The sequence below is a fragment of the Perognathus longimembris genome, chromosome 28, assembly GCF_023159225.1.
Source record: "Perognathus longimembris pacificus isolate PPM17 chromosome 28, ASM2315922v1, whole genome shotgun sequence".
Taxonomy (NCBI): Eukaryota; Metazoa; Chordata; class Mammalia; order Rodentia; family Heteromyidae; genus Perognathus; species Perognathus longimembris.
This window is the reverse complement of record NC_063188.1, coordinates 12,587,332-12,607,208: the sequence shown is the minus strand read 5'-3', so window position 1 is coordinate 12,607,208 and position 19,877 is coordinate 12,587,332. Positions and strand designations below refer to the sequence as shown.

Genomic DNA, 19,877 nt, shown 5'->3' with positions numbered 1-19,877 from the left:
CATTAACGGCACAAAAATGCATTATTTATAGTACCAAAAACAAACACTTGAGGCATATAAAGAGGATTAATAAGGTTGGCACAGTAGTAAGCTATGTCAGAGCTGAGTCCAAATTTTATTCCGGTAGAGATGACTTTCTATGTGGCCTCTCTGGCTCTGGAGCTAATTTGGATGCTGAGTAGCCCCACAGGTATTTATATGTAGCGTTTGGTATTTTTACTGGGTCCTATTCTTCTCCCTTGGATCACCTAAAATGGTTAAGAATTTTCTAGTGGGATTAAGGTTGTGATCTCAGGGGAGGGGTGAGACATCTGCTCTTGGTTATTTTTGTGTGAGCCGCTTCCCCTTAAATGTATGTTCACAAATGAGCCACAGCCTTATCAGCTGGGGTTGAGGGAAGACTGGTCTTGGTGTTGCTTCTGAACTTGGTCTCTCAGCCATGGCTTCTCAGAGACACTCAGGTAAGATCTTCATGTTCTTTCTCTTATCTTGAGTACAGTTTTGTTAGGGCAGTGAATCTGTCATTTGGCTAAACTATTAAGTAGTTCTACTCTTGTCTAAATGGTAAATAAATCACAGCTTGTCTCTATTTTGTCCTTGCCTTTTCATGTTATTTCAAAGACAAATGACTCGTAGCAGTTTGAGTGACTTACTTTTTAAGTGTATGTAAATATGCAACTATATTTTACATCTTCCAGAAAGTCTAGTGAAATAGAACGTTGTGTGAGGGAAGTTGGGACCTTGGTTGGGATTTTTTTTGTCACTTCTAAGTCCTTAACTCTCTCTTCCTTGTTCTCTCTCTCCCTCTCTCTCTCATACCCACACATCTTGACAATGTTGGACACGTAATTTAAATTTTTTGAATAAGATAAATTGAATACAGAACAAGAAGGAGGAATTTTGTAGCTGAGAAAGTCCATAATAACTATCTCTTCCCTATTACTGAATGATGTTTTTAATCTGGAATGAATATCTATGGCTCTTTTTGATATGACATCTATATGGTATGTTATTTTTGGGGAAAAGGACCATAATTTCTGTTCTAGACCATTATGTCTATGTGTAAGAGTCTTTCTTGTTTTTTTTTTCCTACCCTAACCTAAAGGAAGCTATTGGCCATAGAAAGAACCCCATGGAATAAGGGCTGTAGAATTGGACTGAAACTCAATTCTCTGAAGTCAGCTTGATGTCTCTGTCTCTTCCTGAAGCCAAGAATGTTGCAGTTGCTCTGTTGCCCTCTGCCCAAGTAATAGTTCCTTTTCTTGGTGCTGGTTGAGTAAGGCAGTTGGGCCGAAAACAAGCACTTTGGTCCTGTCTCCCAACTTTTAGGTTAAGGGACAAAATAATGACTGGTGGTGGTTTGGGGAAAATTTATTTTTGAAACTTGTAATTGCCTGTTTATATTTCAACAGTGAAAATACTTTTGGAAAATTCTCTTCATATTTAAGGCATATGTGCTACAGTGGAATTCCATACTTTGATTAGTTTGTCGTCTTTGTTTCCAAGTATTCAGAGCTCTTAGGAACTGTTTAAAAAATATGGTACCACATGTCTGAGATTGTGGTTATGGACTGACATGCACATTCTCTAGGTGAAGACAGACTAGTCAGTGGTACCAGTTGTCCTAATAGCCCTTGAAAAACACATTTATCCAGAAAATAGCTCCCCATTTATTTACTAATTAAGTGACAGAAATTACCAATATTAGGTAATAGATATATGGCATACTCAACTATGAGTTTTAAATTGTAGCAAATATTTACATAATTTGTGCTTATCTGAATCTAGGGGCTACAACTTTCATTAGATTAGACCAATAATTAATACTTCCATATAATTTTTGTGTGCCAGTCCTAGAGCTTGAACTCAGCCTAGATAGTGTCTCTGAGCTTTTTTTGCTCAAGGCTAGCACTTAACCTCAGCTCCACTTCTGGCTTTTTGGTGGTTCATGAGAGATAAGAGTCTTTCCTGCCAAGTATGGCTTTGAACCACGATCCTCAGATTTCAGCTTCCTGAGTAGCTAGAATTACAGGCATGAGTCACTGGTGCCTGGCTGTTTATATGATCCTTAAAATAAGAAAATGACATTTTTAGTTGTCTTAGGTTCATTAAACACAGCGAAGGAAACCTAAATGCGTGGCTCAAATGGGTGGTAGTAAAAGCATCATTGGATACTGAGATCAAGCCCTGGTCTTGAACCAAAGAAAAAAAAAGTAAGGTTTATGAAAGAGAGATGTCTTCACAGAAAGACAGACCATGTTGTCCTGAAAAAAGGGCTTCAGATTATTGGATCAGAATCCACACATTGAGAGAAACTTTCAAGTACACAAAAATTATGTACTTTTGACATTGAATACTTTGAAAAATTATTCTTTCTTTCATTCTTTGGCTTTTCAAGTCAAGGATTTGAATAGGATAGGGAGGGAAATAATATCATTTGCCATATTCTACAATCATTAAGCCCCTTCACTAACTGCTGCTCAGGAGGCTACATATACCTGCAGGAGGATAAATAGGAGAGTAATAAAGTAGATTGACTTCTTAAAGAAGCCAAAAATGATAATCAGAGATTTGGTTGATGGTAAAACTGAACATTTTTTTTACCAGCAAATAACTGCCTACTAGGTAACCATAATTGGAGAAACTAAAAACACATGTTCCGTTGCAGTCAATCTCAAGTGCTTTCTTCTCATATGAAAGATGGGATGTGCTACATGTAGCATAACCTTAAATATTTTTCATACTTGGACAAAATGATGGTACTAGAATAGAATTTGTTCTGATGGAAGTTCAGTGACATGTAATTTTTTATTTGATAGTCTCTAATAATCTCCTGATACCAGATATAGTCTAAGAGGGTATTAGCTATATATACAGCAGTGACTCAAAAGGGTCTTACGATTTTTTCTAAATGCAACATCCTAGTGATGTTTCTAACAGCATTGAATCATGTATATATTTTGTTTCTATGAAATTTTACGGGACACAGCTTTTCAGCTCTGACTCACTCCATCGCATAGCAGCTATGGAGCTGTTTATTTCTCATATATTTATCTGCGGATACCTCCAGGTGCATTTCTATGCGAATGACAAATGTCTTGCTTACTGCCTGAGGCTTCTTTCCATTTGTTGAAATTCTCAGCAAAGCAACATATTCTTTCTTTGGAAGGTAACATTTATATGTGGAGTCATTATTGGAAACCAGTATGTTGGACTTAGGAATTAACAAAGTGTATTTTCCCTATTTGGGTTGCTGTTCTTTGCTTATACTGTACATTGTAGCACTCAGGGAAAGCATATTAGTTATAGTATTCACATTCACCTTACATATGCTTATTTTGAACCACTTGAGTCTGAGAAAAATGAACATTAGCCAAATAGAAGTACATGAAAAATACATATAAAATACAAACAGGACTTTCTTAAATACAAACTGTATCTTCTCTGAGCCATTTAGAGTTAAAAAAAAAAGAAATGTTGAAATGTTATATTATCCCAATGTTTACATGTAAATTTAAATCTTTTGATATACTGAGGCACTTGTTAGCATGTTGGATGTAGAGCAGGAATTTTTTGGAGAGGGGAAGGTTGTAAAAACAAGAATGATTTCTTTTCAAGCAGGCGTAGAAGGAAAGGAAGACTATTATCTCTGAAAACAGACACCTAACATTTGATCATCTAATTAACTAGCTTAACTTTTCTAAATGCCTTCTAATTAAGTTTCTAGAATTCCTTATTAAATACATTTATATCAAATATTTTGTCTTGAAAATTGGGGCAACTCACATGACTATAAAGTGATAGTGAGATTTTAGCACCTTAGGGGCATGATTTTTAGAACCAATACAAGATACATTGTATTTACAAACTGCTTTGTTAAATAGCAACTCTGGTACAACTACTTGAAGATAATAAAAATATTCTTAAAAGTAAAATCAAGTCATAACATTTTGTATTGTATTAGGTTACTTGGGCCATGAAAGATAGTGAAGTCCTTGCAGAAGCACAGTTAGTGTTGCCCTGAAATGGGCTTGAATAAATGAAATAGAGACTCAGATCATTTAAATTTGCCTTGGGAGACCATCCACCTATACCAGCATCGATCATTTATTTGCCGAGTTCTTAGAGTTGTCAATCCCTTTGCAGACAAGCGCTAGCAAAAATATTTTGGTCTTGTATACACATCACCTATACTTTATGCAAAGTTTGGAATAGTAAGCTATCATGCCAGTTGGAATGTATTACTTAAAGTACACAGCATAAAGATTTGAAATAGTCTTTTGCCAAATAATTACAAAGTGAGAAAAACATGCAGTGAGCTAATTCAGATTGCCCAAAATTCTACTTAATTAGATTCCTTGCAAAAATAGTATTAATTCAGAGTTTGACACAGACATATTAATAAACTTTAAGTATTAGGCAATACTAGAAGTCCTTACTTTTTCTTGATTAATAAGTGTTTCCACACATAAAAATAACAAGTCATCTATCAAAATCAATTCTAAAATAGCCTTTTGATATTTCTTTCTCCTGGATACAGTCTGGGTTTAAATATACAGTAGTGGAAAATATAAGATGACATATGTAGATGTATATATATGTATATATGTGTGTATATATGTATATATATGTATATATAACATCCTTTATGTTTCTTATCCTTGCAGAACAGAAAAGAGATTGTCTAAGCTAAGACTCAAAAGCACCAAGACACAAGGCTGATACTATTTGCTTGGAGTTGATTCAGTTAATGTTCCTTTTGTTTGGCATTTATAGTTTTTTTAAAATAGTAATAATTTAGTAACGTGGCAGTAGCATGTGATTAACTGACATTTTCACATTGAACATGGCACTTCCATGTTCATTGGTGACCCAGGATTATGTCATCATCTGATTTGTGGAAACAGAATGACTCATGTGCTATAACTATGAAAGTGAGCATAAAAGAAGTTGACATTGGTAAAAGTTCTGAAAATGTCAGTGTTTTCTTTTAGATGTAGCAGGTAAGATCTCTTTGGTACTATGAACCATAAATCAGTTTTCCTTGTCTTCAAAACCTCTAGATAGCTCTATATCAAATGTTCTGTGACTTCTAGCATTTTTTTCTTTTGTATGATACGAATAGCTGTATATTAACCATATAGCTGGGCCTCAAAAAATATCAAAGGATGGGTCTCCAGTTCGAGTATTTTAATATATAAATATTTGGAATCTAGTTTTGCTTTGATCAGCATCAAAAGAGAGTGACAGTAAGATGCTTACATTCAAATTTGTATTCTAAATAAAATAATCAAACTCCAAAAGCAAATTTTCAAAACAAGATTTTTCTCTCTGAGAGAATAATCTCCAAAGTGCTAACCCTGCCATGATTACTAGCCCTGCAGGAAGTCCAGGCTGGCTAATCGTACAAATGCTGTTTTTCTGCTAAATGACATTTAGGAGCCACTGATAATTTAATTTCCTGGCATTTTTTTTTTACTGGATGGAGATTCACGTGGTTTCTCAACTCAGCTTATTTCTTCTTCTTAATTCAGTCAGTTCTTAATAAGAAAACAAGTCTTTGTTGAGGGCATAATTTCAGTATGGCAAAGGGAAGACAAATATCTCATGTGATGTGAGAAAGACTAGTGAGAATGAATGCAGGAGTGATTTTCCACATGCTGTCATGGCCACAGGTCCTCTGCTTATAGGCCTGCCAAAGGCAGTTGGACAGCTGCTTCATGTAAACACTGTTATTCTAGGACGTGAGCCCTGGATTCATTGTGTGTGTGTATTTACTTTCTAACTAAGTAATGTAAGGGAACATCCTGATGATCTTTTTAGAGAAAAAGTACAAGTAAGAACCATTCTTTAGTCGTCCTTAGTCTCTTAACAGTGATGCACCTGTGCCAAGCAACTGTCCTTGCCCAAGAATGTCACTTATTTGCTTTCTGTGCCAGCTCTCTGAGATGAGGGGTCTGGGTGGTGTCATTGTGAGGCTGAAAGCATTGTATGTGTTCTGTGGCCCACTTTCCCTTGTTTGGAGGCTGGCTGCAGAGACTGACACAGGTCTGAGTGAGAGTTCACTAGCCTCAGCCCAGGCCGGTTCCCAGACACTGGGTGTGGTTTCCTTAGCTCATTCTCTGCTATTTGGTTGCCTAAGGCAACAGGATCCAAACAACTTGGACATGTGGTTATATAAAAAAACAAACCTGGGAATGGAACCCAAAGCTTCAGTTTGGGGCTTTGCAGTTGGTGGAAGAGCTGTGGTGAGTTGCGGGCAACTGCTCAATTCTTTTCCCTCATTCTTTCTAAATTATACTGCAGATATTTGCTAGCATGATAATCATGTGTGTGGATCGTTGAAGCTAAAAGAGCCTCCATTCTTGTGTTTCTTACACAAATTAAATAATTGCTATCTGTTTACTCATGTAAATTTATTTCTGGGGAGGGGGAGGAGAAGAAAAATTAGCATGTGTAAGGCATTGAGAGCTAATAGAAAACTCATATTTTTTTGTGCCTTGTTAATGGCAGAATTCTTTAGAAAATGACTTGGTAAAGGGGCCTCAGAGGGCTTTGGAAGTCTCTGGATGGCACAGGCTGTGCTCTAGGGGCCACAGCCAGGGAGCGGGTGGCGAGGGAATAGAGATTAGGGGTCAGTCATCATAACCCTTTGTAAAATTCATATTTTTTTCCAAATTATACTTTAACGTTGAGATGAATGAAACAATGAAGTCCTAAATGTTACAGCTTCCTTGAATATCCTCATGTGTCACAAATGAGAGAACCCTGTGACAAATAATTCATAGTTGTGAAGCTAGCCAGAGTCAGCTGAGAATGCTACTTTGATAAACTTTTTGTGGCCCTATGATTCAGGCGTCAGAAATTAGTGAACTATATATAAGACAAAACTCTTGGCATCTGTTAGGGGATCAAAACTATTACTATCATAGTTCAAGTAAATACAAACATTTTAAACAAGAATTTATTGTAATTCTAGTGTGGTACAGTTACATTGTGTGTGTGTGTGTGTGTGTGTGTGTGTGTGTGTGTGTGTGTTTTGTAGTACTGGGATTTAAACTCTGGACCTTATGCTTGCTAGGCAGGTGCATTATCACCTGAGTCATGCCTCCAGCCTTTTCTGCGTTTTTTTGACTTCAGGTCTTGCTTTTGGCTGGGCTGGCCTGGACTGCCATCTTTTTTTTTTTTTTTTGGCCAGTCCTGGGCTTGGACTCGGCCTGAGCACTGTCCCTGGCTTCTTTTTGCTCAAGGCTAGCACTCTGCCACTTGAGCCACAGCGCCACTTCTGGCCATTTTCTGTATATGTGGTGCTGGGGAATCGAACCCAGGGCCTCATGTATATGAAGCAGGCATTCTTGCCACTAGGCCATATCCCCAGCCCCGCCATCTTTTAAATTTATCTTTCTTTCTGTTTCTGAGATGACAAGTGCCCACCTCAACCCTCAGATTTTATTGGTTAAGATAAGAGTTTCACAAGCTTTTTGTCTAGGCTGGCATTGCACAGAGGACACTCCTAATCTCAGCTTCCTGAGTAGCTAGGATTGCAAGCATGAGCCAGAGCTCCCAGCTACCTGTTAAGTTTATATTCCAATGAATTGAATTAAACAAATAGGAGAGAATGAGGCCTTCAGAGAATACTCTTCCCAGAAAATTGACAAAGGAAAAGGTAAAACTTGCGGGGTGGATTGTGACATTTTTAGGCAGCCCTCAGAGCAGAGGGCCGCTAGCCAGTGGGTTACCTCCTAAGCCAATGCTATGTGTGCACAGGGCACCAGCTGCTCCCTGCCCTGCCTTCATGTAAAACAATTTCCTCTTTCTTGCCCATTCCATCCACCCTTCACTCTTTGCAGTGACTGAACCGTACCAGCTGCAATCCACTTGTCCCCTGCAGTGTCCTTTGTGAGTCCGCGCAGTTGTCCATCCAGGCAAGGATTTCTGCCATCTCCCCGAGGAGACACTGGCCCTGAGCCTCTGGCACTTGGACAGTTGGACTCAGAGCACTTTCTTCCTGGGAGCTGTAGTAAAATATCAGTTGCTTTGTTACTCAGCAGCTAGCCAGGCTCCAGGGGAAATCTGGACTGCGGGCCACAGACATTCAGGAGGTTTTTTCCTGGCCAAGTGCAGCAGTGCCAGGTGCCTCCCGGATCCTCGGCAACAGAGCATCCGTGCATTTGCAGTGGTCACTCGTTCAACTCACTTGTCTCTGCAGGTCCCTCCAGGTATAAGGTGGGCACCATGGCTGAGAAGTTCGACTGTCACTACTGCAGGGATCCCCTGCAGGGAAAGAAGTATGTGGAGAAGGATGGCCACCACTGCTGCCTGAAGTGCTTCGACAAGTTCTGTGCCAACACCTGTGTGGAATGCCGCAAACCCATCGGCGCGGACTCCAAGGTAACCTACCATCTTGTCTATGTGTGAGGTGGACAGGCTGGGCTTCAGTTGATGCCTAAAAGCAGCCCTTCTGCTTCCTGAGGGACTCCTGCTATTTCTAGTGGTTAAATATGGGTCTTAGACTAGATGGACCCCTTGCTGGCTCTTTTTGGTTATATAGGTGGAATATCTCTTCTCTGACATGTTTCTCAGCAGAAGTGTTTCACATTCTGAATCTCTACATTATGGAGGAACTGAGAATTAAATCCAGGTTGTCTCACATGCTAGGCAAGCACCTAACACTTGAGACACCCTAGCCATTTTATTTGTATTTTTAAAACATTTTTTGAGATGTGGGGTTTCACCCACTTTGCCCAGGCTGGCATCAAACTCATGATCCTCTTGCCTCGACCTCCCAAGCAGCAGGAATTACAAGCACCACCACACTTACCTTGGTCATGGGACCCAAGTCCAAACCCAAAATTAATGTATGTTTTGCCCACCCTTATATACATAGGCGGGGATGATTTTTCTACAGTGTTTTGAATGATTGGGTGCATGATACAATATTTGTTACCCACAGCTGAAGGAGCTGGAAGGGTCTTTTTTTTTTCCTTGAGCACGGACACTCAATAAACTTAACTATTAAGATTCTGGCTTTGACTGGCCTAGCCTCGAGGCCAGCTGTGCAGTTTTCCACACGTGGCTTAATGTTGGCCCTCAGAAAGTTTCAGAATTTGGAGTGTTGTGGAGGGCAAATTTTGGGGATTAAGGTTGCTCAAGCTGTCCACTCTTCAGTATTTGAGGAATTGGGATTTTCATCTTCCTTCAGGACACCCTCCACACGGGGGACTGTTCGTGTGGAAGGCAGTTGACTGAGGCCTGCAAGGGAGCGCTCAGCATCTAGCCTGGTGTCCCTCGCAGCAATTCGCCCTGCTCTGCTTGTTTTCCAGGAAGTGCACTACAAGAACCGCTTCTGGCACGACACTTGCTTCCGCTGTGCCAAGTGCTTTCACCCCTTGGCCAGTGAGACCTTTGTTGCCAAGGACAACAAGATTCTGTGCAACAAGTGTGCCACTCGTGGGGATGAAAACCCTAGGTGCAAAGGGTGCTTCAAGGCCCTTGTGGCAGGTACTTCCTCCCTTCCCCCCTGGGCTGCCAGGGAAGAGGCCCTAAGGGCAGACATGATGTGGGTTGGATTGTTGTGGTGGGGTTAACGTTGCTGTGAGATGCTTTGAGGTTTTAGCATATATATGTACACATATACATACACGTATATATGCGTACACATATATGCTCGCACACACGCACACACTCGGAGACTAAAGAACACTGGGCAAGAGCAGCCTGTGGCAAGAGAATGAAGTGAAAAGTATGTAGCGCTCTCCCATTTGGGTGTAGTAAGTGATCGAAGCATGCTTCCTCTTCAGGGTATATATATATATAGATCTCTCTATCTATAATATATATGTATATATTCCTTTAGGTCTACACAGGGGGTAAAGGTGGGGGAGTGGGGATCAGGCATCTCATCCTAATGTAATACTTCGGGGGTCCCCACCCACAACAGAACCCTGGGTTGGCACAAGCCCGTGTAGCGCACGGACAGCTTAGTTGGAGGCATGAGGCCAGTGACTGCAGGGCCTGCACCCCTCACTTCTGTTCCCGAGTGGCTGCAGTCCCCTGCAGAGCCTGTCAGTGGGGCTACACACTCCCTTCCCTCTGCAGGAGACCAGAACGTGGAGTACAAGGGCCTCGTCTGGCACAAGGACTGCTTCACCTGCAGCAACTGCAAGCAAGTCATCGGGACTGGAAGCTTCTTCCCGAAAGGGGAGGACTTCTACTGTGTGACTTGCCATGAGACCAAGTTTGCCAAGCACTGCGTGAAGTGCAACAAGGTATGTGCTCAAGGCAGTTGTGCATTCACTATTGTCTCTAGGAGTGTTTCACAGTTTGCAGAGCACTTGCACACACACTATCCCATTCCATCCTCACGACAGCCCTGTGACGTGGGAATTATTGTGCCTGTTTTACAGATGTGGAGACTGAGATTAGAAAGCCATGCCCAGACTAATTCATGCAGTCAGTGTGTCTGCTCAGCCTGGCGGCACAGGTGGCTGGCACTGTGCTTTGAGCCGGGTAGCCTCAGCTCTGGAGGTCTGCCTTTGCCATTTAATTCCTGTGTCACCTGCCACAAGGCTCACCTTCTCTGAGCCTTGGTTTCTTCATCTGTAAACTGGGGATAATAATGGCGCCCGCCTCCCATGGTTGTTGTGGAGATCAAATGAGATCTTTTATACCAGAGCACCCAGCACAGTGCCTGGCACATGGTAGGCACTCAAAAAGAATGGTTGTTGAATCTGAATCCAGTGCTACACTCCCTGGTCTAGGCCATCACATCTGGAGGAATCACTTACCAGGATCAGCCCTGGCATGCCGATTGCTTTGTGTGTGTTACCTGCTCTAAGAAGCTGGCTGGGCAGCGTTTCACCGCTGTGGAGGACCAGTATTACTGCGTGGATTGCTACAAGAACTTTGTGGCCAAGAAGTGTGCTGGATGCAAGAACCCCATCACTGGTAGGCTAAAGAGTCCTTGCTAAGTCTGCCAGGCTAGGTTTTGCGCATGGTAACCATCTCTCATTTTCCTAAGTCTTCCGTTTCATCCAGAAAGATCCCTAAACATTGCCTTTTGGCCCTTGCCATTGTAGTTGTAAAGGCCCCTCCCCAAGAGTCTTGGATTCTCCCCCAGGTCAGGTCAGGTTAGCCTTTGCAATGCAGAACACTTCCTGACAACTGCTGACCAACTAACAATGCCAATTCACAAGCCTGAGACCCACTGCCTTGGGCCATAGGCAGGCACTGCGCCAAGGGGCTTCTGGGGGAAGAGGGAGGGGCTGGGGTGTTGGAGATGGGAGGGGGGAAGGGGAGAGACTGCGTTGAAGGGCAGGGGTGGGCCAAGTGGGAGGGGGTGGGCTAGGGAGGCTGCGAAGGCATTGCAACCTGGCCTTACAAAGTTCCCCGTAGCTGAAGGTTAGTATAGAGGTGCCTGCTGTTAGGGCTTTTTTGGTTTCTTTTGAATTTTTTTTGCGATCAGAAGCAAAGCTAATCACTTCATTCCTCATCTTGCGGCCGCGATCCACGTGCCCTGGGCCCTTTCCCCTTCCTCCAATTTTCCCATCTCCCCGGAGAGCCTTGAAATGTACATTTGAGAAGACTTTTGCCATCCTCAGGGAAAAGGACTGTGTCAAGAGTGAGCCACCCAGTCTCTAAAGCTAGGAAGCCCCCAGTGTGCCACGGGAAACGCTTGCCTCTCACCCTGTTTCCCAGCGCCAACCTCCGGGGCAGGCATCCGGGTGGAGAGAGGACTTGTCCCTCGTGGGTGGTGGTTCTTTATAGAAAAAATCGAAGCTTAGCCGCTCCTCGAGGCCCGGTAAGTGCACACCCCACAAACGGCCCAAGTTTGCCTCCTGGTGGCCACTTTGATGCCATGGCCTTGACCTAAATCAAAGAAACGCGTCACAGGGCGATAGCTAGCAGTGGTGGTGTTGGGGGTATGGGGTCATTAAATCAGGGAAGCCCATGGCTGAGCTCTGGCATCTTCTCAGGTCCTTGCGATCCCTGACAGGGTTGCAGCGGCATGCGGGGCAGTGCACAGTGGGGGACAGATGCACGATGGATTGGAGGGGGCGTGGGTGGGATGCAGGGCGTATCGTGGCTCTGTGTGCTTGTTGGCTCTGTGAACATACAAAGTGGTCATTTTACCTCTGAATCGTGGCTTCCTGGCCTGTATTCATTCAGCTGTCTTTCTTGTTTTCTTTGTGTGTTTTTTCTTAACTACAGGGTTTGGTAAAGGCTCCAGTGTGGTGGCCTATGAAGGACAATCCTGGCACGACTACTGCTTCCACTGCAAAAAATGCTCCGTGAATCTGGCCAACAAGCGCTTTGTTTTTCACGGGGAGCAGGTGTATTGCCCCGACTGTGCCAAAAAGCTGTAAATCGATGGGGGCTTCTGTCTTGTGAAACGGGATTTCAGTCATGTTTTTTGTGCCCTTGTTCTTTTCTCTGCCCCATACCATTGACAGGGGAAAAGTGGTTTTTGCACCTCTTTAAAGTTGTTCCTACTGTCCTTTCTATTGTTTTGCAGTGTTGCTCAAATAAGGACATACAGTGATTGTATTAGGATTTCGCAACAAGCGTCCTTGCAGCCAAGTTACTTTCTCTATCGCTGCAATGAGAAAACAAAACCTTAGATTGACTCTTCTGCATGTTTATCATAGAGCAGAAAAGTGTTCACCATTTAGCTACTTTGTGATGTAAGCAAGAAGCATAAGTGATAACGCTCCCACTGAGCTGCCTTTCCAGGCTCATCTGGGACTCGCCATGTCGTTACACGGCATGCGAGAGTTGCAGCGGCTGCTGCAGCTCACCGTGCTCACACTCTTTAGTGAGCAGAAAAAGAACTTGCTGGAATGCATGGTTTAACTTCCTCCTCAGAACTTACCCTTCTGTTCTTTTGTGATCTCACCTGACTAACAGAAATTTCCAGAAAGTTAACATTTGAACTTAGCTGTAAGTTTCCCCCCTACTAACATCGGATTCCTCCCTGTGGCGTGTTGTCTGAGTGTTCCCACTTGAAAGTACAGAACATCTAGGTGACTGGGAAAGCATAGGCATATCTGAGAAAACGAACCTGCTTCAGAGCAACATTGTCACAGTGGAAACTTGACAAAACTAACCCTCGGTCCTTTTTATTTTTTAATGGCATTTTGTTTCAATAGTATAATAGTTTATGGGTTTGGGAACTTGCATGACATTGAGCCCCCCTCAGATGTTGCTGCAGTTTGGAGATTCATCCTAAAGAAGTGAGTGACCGGAAAACTCTTGAGGGGTAGCTAAGCAGGCGCCAGGCTGTCTCAACGTGAATATTGAATATATGACATTTCAAAACCGTGACAAGTGAAATTCCTTTGTAAAATAAACATTGTCTGCTCTTTGTCCATGTGTTCAAGAGGACTACAAAGTCCCCTCTCTGGTGACTTCCCAAGAGCTTCGCTGTGTCTGGGGAAGTGGGGCAGTCACTGGCCCCACAGGCAGACCCAGCCTTTCACATTTTGCTTCCCTGAAATGAGGGATCACCTTACTGTATTTTCCATTATGATATTACATATATGAGACAATATCGAAAGTAAACATGTAATAAAATACATATTCGCATTCTTGTAGAAGTGGTTGTAGACACCGATGCCTCATTTCTGCATTTTGTCATTAGCTGTTATCATCTAATGTTTCAGTGTATCCTTACAGAAATAAAAGAGCATAGAAAGAACTTGCCTCCTGTTTTGTCATTCTTCTCAGAGGAAGTATCACAGATGATGCAAATACAGAACTGGTAGGACCTTTTTTTCAAGCTTCAGAGATAAACTCATCTCAGTGCAGTCATTTAGAACATGCAAATTATAGAAATTATAAATACCACTCTAATCCAGTATAACAAAAAACCTGAGGCCACTCTGACCCTAGAGTTTTGTCCTCACTTAAACAGGATAGAGTCTGGCACTGGTGGCTTATGCCTGTAATCCTAGCTACTCAGGAGGCTAAAATCTGAGGATTGTGGTTTGAAGCCAGCCTGGAAACTCCATGAGACTCCATGAGACTTTTTTTTTTGGCCAGTCCAGGGGCTCGGGCTGATGGCCTGAGCACTGTCCCTGGCTCCTTTTTTCTCAAGGCTACCACCCTACCACTTGAGCCACAGCACTACTTCTGGCCTTTTCTATATATGTGGTGCTGAGGAATCGAACCCAGGGCTTCAGGTATGTGAGGCAAGCACTCTACTACTGGGCCATATTCATAGCCCTCCGTGAGACTCTTATCTCCGTTAAACTCCTCAACCTAAACTTTTTGAGTGCTGGTAAGAAAAAGCCACACTGCCAACAACTCCAGAATCACTCTACCACTTGCTCCACATTTCCAGCAGACTGCCCACTTCTACCTTGCTCATAGAGAAAACAGGCCCATCAGGCATCAGCCTTGGCTGTAGATTGCTACACAGTACCTGCTCTGAACATTGTCTTCATGAGCAAATGCCTCACACATTGGCTCTCATCTGCACAGCCACACTGGGTCTATTTTCCCCACTTTCCAGGTGAGAAAATAGAAGTTCAGAGAGGTTAAGGTGCTTCTCTAAGGTCATACAACTAATAATGAAAATTCAAACCTGTAGTGTATCAGGTAGGGCACGGAATTGTCATAGGAATGGACACAATTACACAAGGAAATTATTTATGCATGGTGCTCATTATTTTTAGTAGGCATCTGTGTATGTTGAGTGAAATTAGGCTCAGGAGAGACATGAGTAAGTTTCGAATTACCATATTAGCAGCAGAAGTCCAAAACAGCAATTTGTGGTTAACTGGATTCTATCAGGAGTCAGGATGCCTGGATCCAAATTCTGACTACTTTTGAGACTCTAGTAATGGCAAGTTACTTAATCTCACTGCATTTGTGTTTTCTGCTTATAAAACCACGTGGCACTGAGTGCTCAGTGCTGTGAGAATTATCTAGTAAAAGTGCTAAATCAGTGTAAGTAACAACTTTGTTCTCAGCACCATTGGACTTCTCTGGTATCTTTGATCTACTCTGTAAGCCATAAGCCACCATTTTACTCCCAATGTGGCAAAACCCATTGAGAGAACACAGTTCCCAACAAATGGATCAATAAGACCCAGTTCCACACTCGTTAGTTGAGGCGCTTGTAGCTCGGTAAAAGTACATGGAGGTGGTTCATTTGCCAGAATTTAGGTGTGTTCAGCTTGTTTGTTCATAAAATGTTCTAGAATGTGCAGTGGGGACTGGCTGCCACAAAATTTGTAAGCACCAGGTCCTAAAGATTGTGGAAAAACAAGGACTTAGTCTTATAAAAAACAGTGCACACAACAGTTTTCAAGTATTACTGTACTTGTTATTTTTTTAAGGATAGGGCCTTCCTATGGAGCCCAGGCTGGCCATGAACTTGTAATCTTACTGAGAGCTGAGATAACAGGTGTGCACCACCACACCTGACAAAGTTTAAGACCGAAAACTTCATATTTACACAGACAACCAGAACATTTGTTTTGCCATTTGCAGTAACATGTCATGGGGAAATGTAAAAAGCAAGTAGGTTTTCCTCATCAGAGGCAAATACCAAATCCAAGGTTCAAAAAGGCAAAATATTCCCAAAGTGTTCTCCAAACTAATCACGATGGTTTCACAAGCTTGTGAATATACTTTTAGTAGATGCAGTGGCATACACCTGTAGCCTCAACTACTTGAGAGACTGAGGCAAGATTGCTTGACACCAGTAGTCACTCTGAGCAAAAACACCTGACTCAGAAAAAAACAAAGAAAAAAAGTAGGGACTGATATATCACAAATAGCAAAGAACCAGGAATTTAAAAAAAATCTTTGCTTTTACTAATGCAAGACTGTTTCAAACTTTTTGTGATTCAGAACTAAAAATTCACTACCATTAAAACATGGAATGTGGGGCTGGGGATATAGCCTAGTGGCAAGAGTGCCTGCCTCGGATACACGAGGCCCTAGGTTCGATTCCCCAGCACCACATATACAGAAAACGGCCAGAAGCGGCGCTGTGGCTCAAGTGGCAGAGTGCTAAGCCTTGAGCGGGAAGAAGCCAGGGACAGTGCTCAGGCCCTGAGTCCAAGGCCCAGGACTGGCCAAAAAAAAAAAAAAAAAAAAAAAAAAACATGGAATGTATGATTAGTGTGAGATTTTTATTTTTTGCTGTCTTGAGCCTAGGCTCTGTCCCTGAGCTTTTCCATACTCATAGCCAGCACTTTACCATTTGAGCCACAGTACCACTTCCAGCTTTTTTCTGAGTAGTTTATCGGAGATAGGAGTCTCATAGATTTTCCTACCTGGGCTGCTTTGAACTGTGATCTTGAGATCTCAGCCTTCTCAGTAGCTAGGATTACAGATGTGAGCCATTGGCACCTGACATATTTAGTTTTATGGAAGGACATATTCCGTGTGTGTGTGCGTGCGTGCGTGCGTGCGCAACTGTGTGCCTGTCACAAAAACTAGTACCCCTGCTGTCTTCACAGCCAGTGCCTAGAGGAAGGCAAACACATTATTACCCGTCGGTAGCCTGAATGTATATTGAAGGACAGGTCTAGGGGAGTATACAAGCAGAAATAGATAATATTTGACATTTTGAGAAGTTGAACATATACCATGGCAACAGCCAAGTACAACAGAAAATTATTCATATTTTTGTATGTCAATCAGTGTGTACTTCAAAAAAGAAACATAGACAAGAATGTAAAAGATGCTGACTGTTCTGAAGTTACATTTTCTAGAACTCCCAGCATTTAAATGTATCAATGCTAGACACTAACAACAGAAGAATTAAAAACATACACATATGATGGTAAATTTTGAGTATGCTATGCAACTTTCAGTACCTGTGTACTACAAACCACCTGAAACAGCTCTTGGGAGCGAGCTGAGTGCTCTGCACTATCTATTATGTTCCGTATATGATCAAATGTGGTTTCCACCTGTTAGAATTTGTCATTCTTAAATAGAATAAACACTATTTCAGGATTTCAAATACTACAGCAGGGCGATTCTTTAAAAAACACTATTAATTGGATTCTTAAAAAATCATGATCATTTTTTAAAAACGACATCATGCACTAGCACATACACAAAGAATGAGACAATGGTAATGAATGCAAAACATCCTTTACTAACTAATCCTGCAGAGAAGGATGAAAATGGCCACACTGGTGGTCGTGTGATTAGCGTGAGATGAGAGGAGGTCATGGTGATCTTCAGGTGTTGCCTATTTCCCTATTTTTCCATGGTAATTGTGCTATGGAGTAAGATTCACTGGTTTCTGGCTGGTAAATTAGGACTGATGATGCTTATTGGTCTAGTGGGGGAGAGGGAAAGAAAGGAATGATTAGTAGAGAAGATACTGATGTGATACCTCACTTAAATATAGAGAGCCTCTTAGGGAAAGGAAACAATGGATTTTCAGTTTTGGAAACAAGATGAAGGACTAATTCCACAGACCCTAACTCTCCGCTCTAGAAGAACATCTGGGTTTGCTAAGAAGCTCAGAGGAGTCTGGAGTTTGGAGAGAACTTATTTTTTATGTCTATCAGAAAACGTGAAATATAAGTCATCTACGCTACTGAAATTAATTTAATAGAAAACTCTTCCAGATCATTCTTGTACTCACCTCTTTCTTCTTTCTCTTCCTCTTCAAGGGCTGAAAATATGAAAGATAAAGATTAGACTACTGAAATTGATAGAAAACTCTTCTAGATAATTCCTGTACTCACCATTTGCTTCTTTCTCATCCTTTTCAAAGGTTGGTCCAGAAAAGCTGGAAGATGGATCAGTGTTTTGACTAACAAATGAGGACTTTGGAAAGTATGAATAGGGTGGTATTCGTTTGTTTGTTTCTATAGAATATGGGTATTTGAAAACTACATGGAGATGAGGAAAAATCCTTTAAGTTGTATTTGTAGCTGTTTATCACAGAACTGAGGACTGGAGATTCAGTAGGGTGCAGGAAGTCAATTAACTGGCTGATCTTCCAACTCATGGATGATGGTGTGATGTCATTTGTTGCTGTAAGTTTTCCTAGTTTGGGTATGAAAGTACATAGTCTTCAAGTAGATGGTCTGGAAAGGGATACTATGTTTAGAGTCCTGATTATATGAAAATCAAGGTTCTGCCCTGAAAGAAGCTTTGTCTTTAATGTCTGTGAAGTATCTTGGATGTAAATGAACTTTCCAAATCCTGTCATGGGAAACCTGGAAAGGAATCTACCTGGAAATCCTAGGGAAAAATACATTGATTTTTTAAACGATATTTTAGAAAGCCCTATGGAAGCAACAGGACCTAAGAGAAGCTAATACCATAGGTCTATACATTCACATTTGCCAAGGACATAACTAGTAAGGTACAGGAATCCAATTCCCCAAAGTTATTGCTACTGAGTCTGCAAGCAGACTCCTGCTTCTGTGGTCTTCACAGACTTGTGTTTTTTTTAAAGGTAATCTCTGGTAGTTTTTAAGAAACTATTCTCTTTGTTGTTGTTGTTGATTGTAAGGCTTGAACTAAGGGCCCAGGCACTGTTCCTGAACTTATTTGCTCAAGGCTAATGCTCTACCACTTTGAACCACAGCACCACTTCTGGTTTTATGGTGGTTAATTGGAGATGAGAGTCTCACACACTTTCCTTCTTGGGCTGGCTTTGAATTGTGATCCTCAGATCTCAGCCTCCAGAGTAGCTAGGATTACAACTGAGAGACACCAATACCAAGCTCAGAAACTATTCTTTATATCCTGACCAGATCTCTAATTCTATTTCCCCATAAGTGAAAAAGATCTCTGAGCTGTAGCAAGAATGAAAATAGGCAGCAAAACAAGTGGCTTATCATTGTTATTTTCAACATACCATGTGAAATTATGCCCTTTTTCTTTTGTCTTTCCCATGGTTTTACCCCTGATGTCACTGTAATTGATTTTGGTACCCCGGATATTGTATGTACATGTATTGGAATTAGGAAGGGAAGGGGAATATCAAAATTGAGGGACAAAGAATAAAAGAGGAGCCAAATGCAAAAGCAATACTTACAAAACTATATGCTGTAAACCAACTGTACAAATCATGTGGGGGAAGGGAAGTGGGGAGGGTGGAAGGTGGGGGGATGAGGGAGGAGGTAACAAGTTGGATAAGAAATGTACTCGCTGTCTTAAGTATGAAACTATAACCCCTCTATACATCACTTTGACAATAAAGAAATGAATATACAAAAAAGGGAAATAGATAGCAAATTACAGTAGTTATCCAATAAATTAAACATTAACCATGTGAACAAGAGCAATTTAGAGGCATATGCATCTGGTTAGAACTTGGCCTCCGCCCTTAAAAAGTAGGCTGTTGGGCAAATAAGGCCTTTAGTTTCTCTGTACTGCACTTTTTTCTTGTTTATAAAAATATAGATAATCCCTGAAAACACTAAAGGAAGGAGTAGGAGAAACACGGGCTCCTTGGCACAGGACGAAACTTCCTGAACAAAGACCCAGAAAGGCTACAAATCAAAGAAAGGATGGACAAATGGGACTGCATCAAACTGCAGAGCTTCTGCAGGGCAAAAGACATAGCTTGCAAGATAAACAGAAAGCTCACAGATTGGGAAAAGGTCTTTACCAGCCATACAACAGACAAAGGCCTCATATCTAAAATAAAAGCAAAACTAAAAAAATTACATTCCTCCAAAACAAAACCGCCAAGAACCAATAGCCCACTAAAGACTTGAAAAGAGACTTCTCACAAGAGACCAAGAGACATAGCAGCCCCATAGCATCTATTATTGATGATCCTCATGTATCCTCTTCCTGTGGTTGTACCTGCACTATCTCTGTATCTTATCTGAGTACATTGGAAACCATGTATACTGGTATTAGAACTAGAAACTGAAAGGGAA

General features: G+C 41.8%; 1 protein-coding gene across 8 annotated transcripts in view; it reads left to right on the top strand.

The window, feature by feature from the left end:
- The window catches only part of Fhl1 (four and a half LIM domains 1), a 55,642-nt gene extending 41,946 nt beyond the window's left edge, over window positions 1–13,696 (top strand). For 3 of the 8 annotated variants that reach the window (XM_048335914.1, XM_048335913.1, XM_048335915.1), the window contains exons 3-7: window positions 8,210–8,391; window positions 9,324–9,501; window positions 10,099–10,268; window positions 10,761–10,947; window positions 11,601–11,990. In XM_048335914.1, the coding sequence (XP_048191871.1) occupies window positions 8,236–8,391; window positions 9,324–9,501; window positions 10,099–10,268; window positions 10,761–10,947; window positions 11,601–11,872 (963 nt within the window). In that variant the 5' untranslated portion in view covers window positions 8,210–8,235 and the 3' untranslated portion in view covers window positions 11,873–11,990. Of the gene's footprint in view, window positions 1–105; window positions 462–6,218; window positions 6,249–7,482; window positions 7,667–8,209; window positions 8,392–9,323; window positions 9,502–10,098; window positions 10,269–10,760; window positions 10,948–11,600; window positions 11,991–12,210 lie in introns of those variants that run through there. The other 5 variants (XM_048335920.1, XM_048335921.1, XM_048335919.1 and 2 more) reach the window with 5 other exon arrangements.
- The last annotated feature ends 6,181 nt before the right edge of the window (window positions 13,697–19,877 follow it).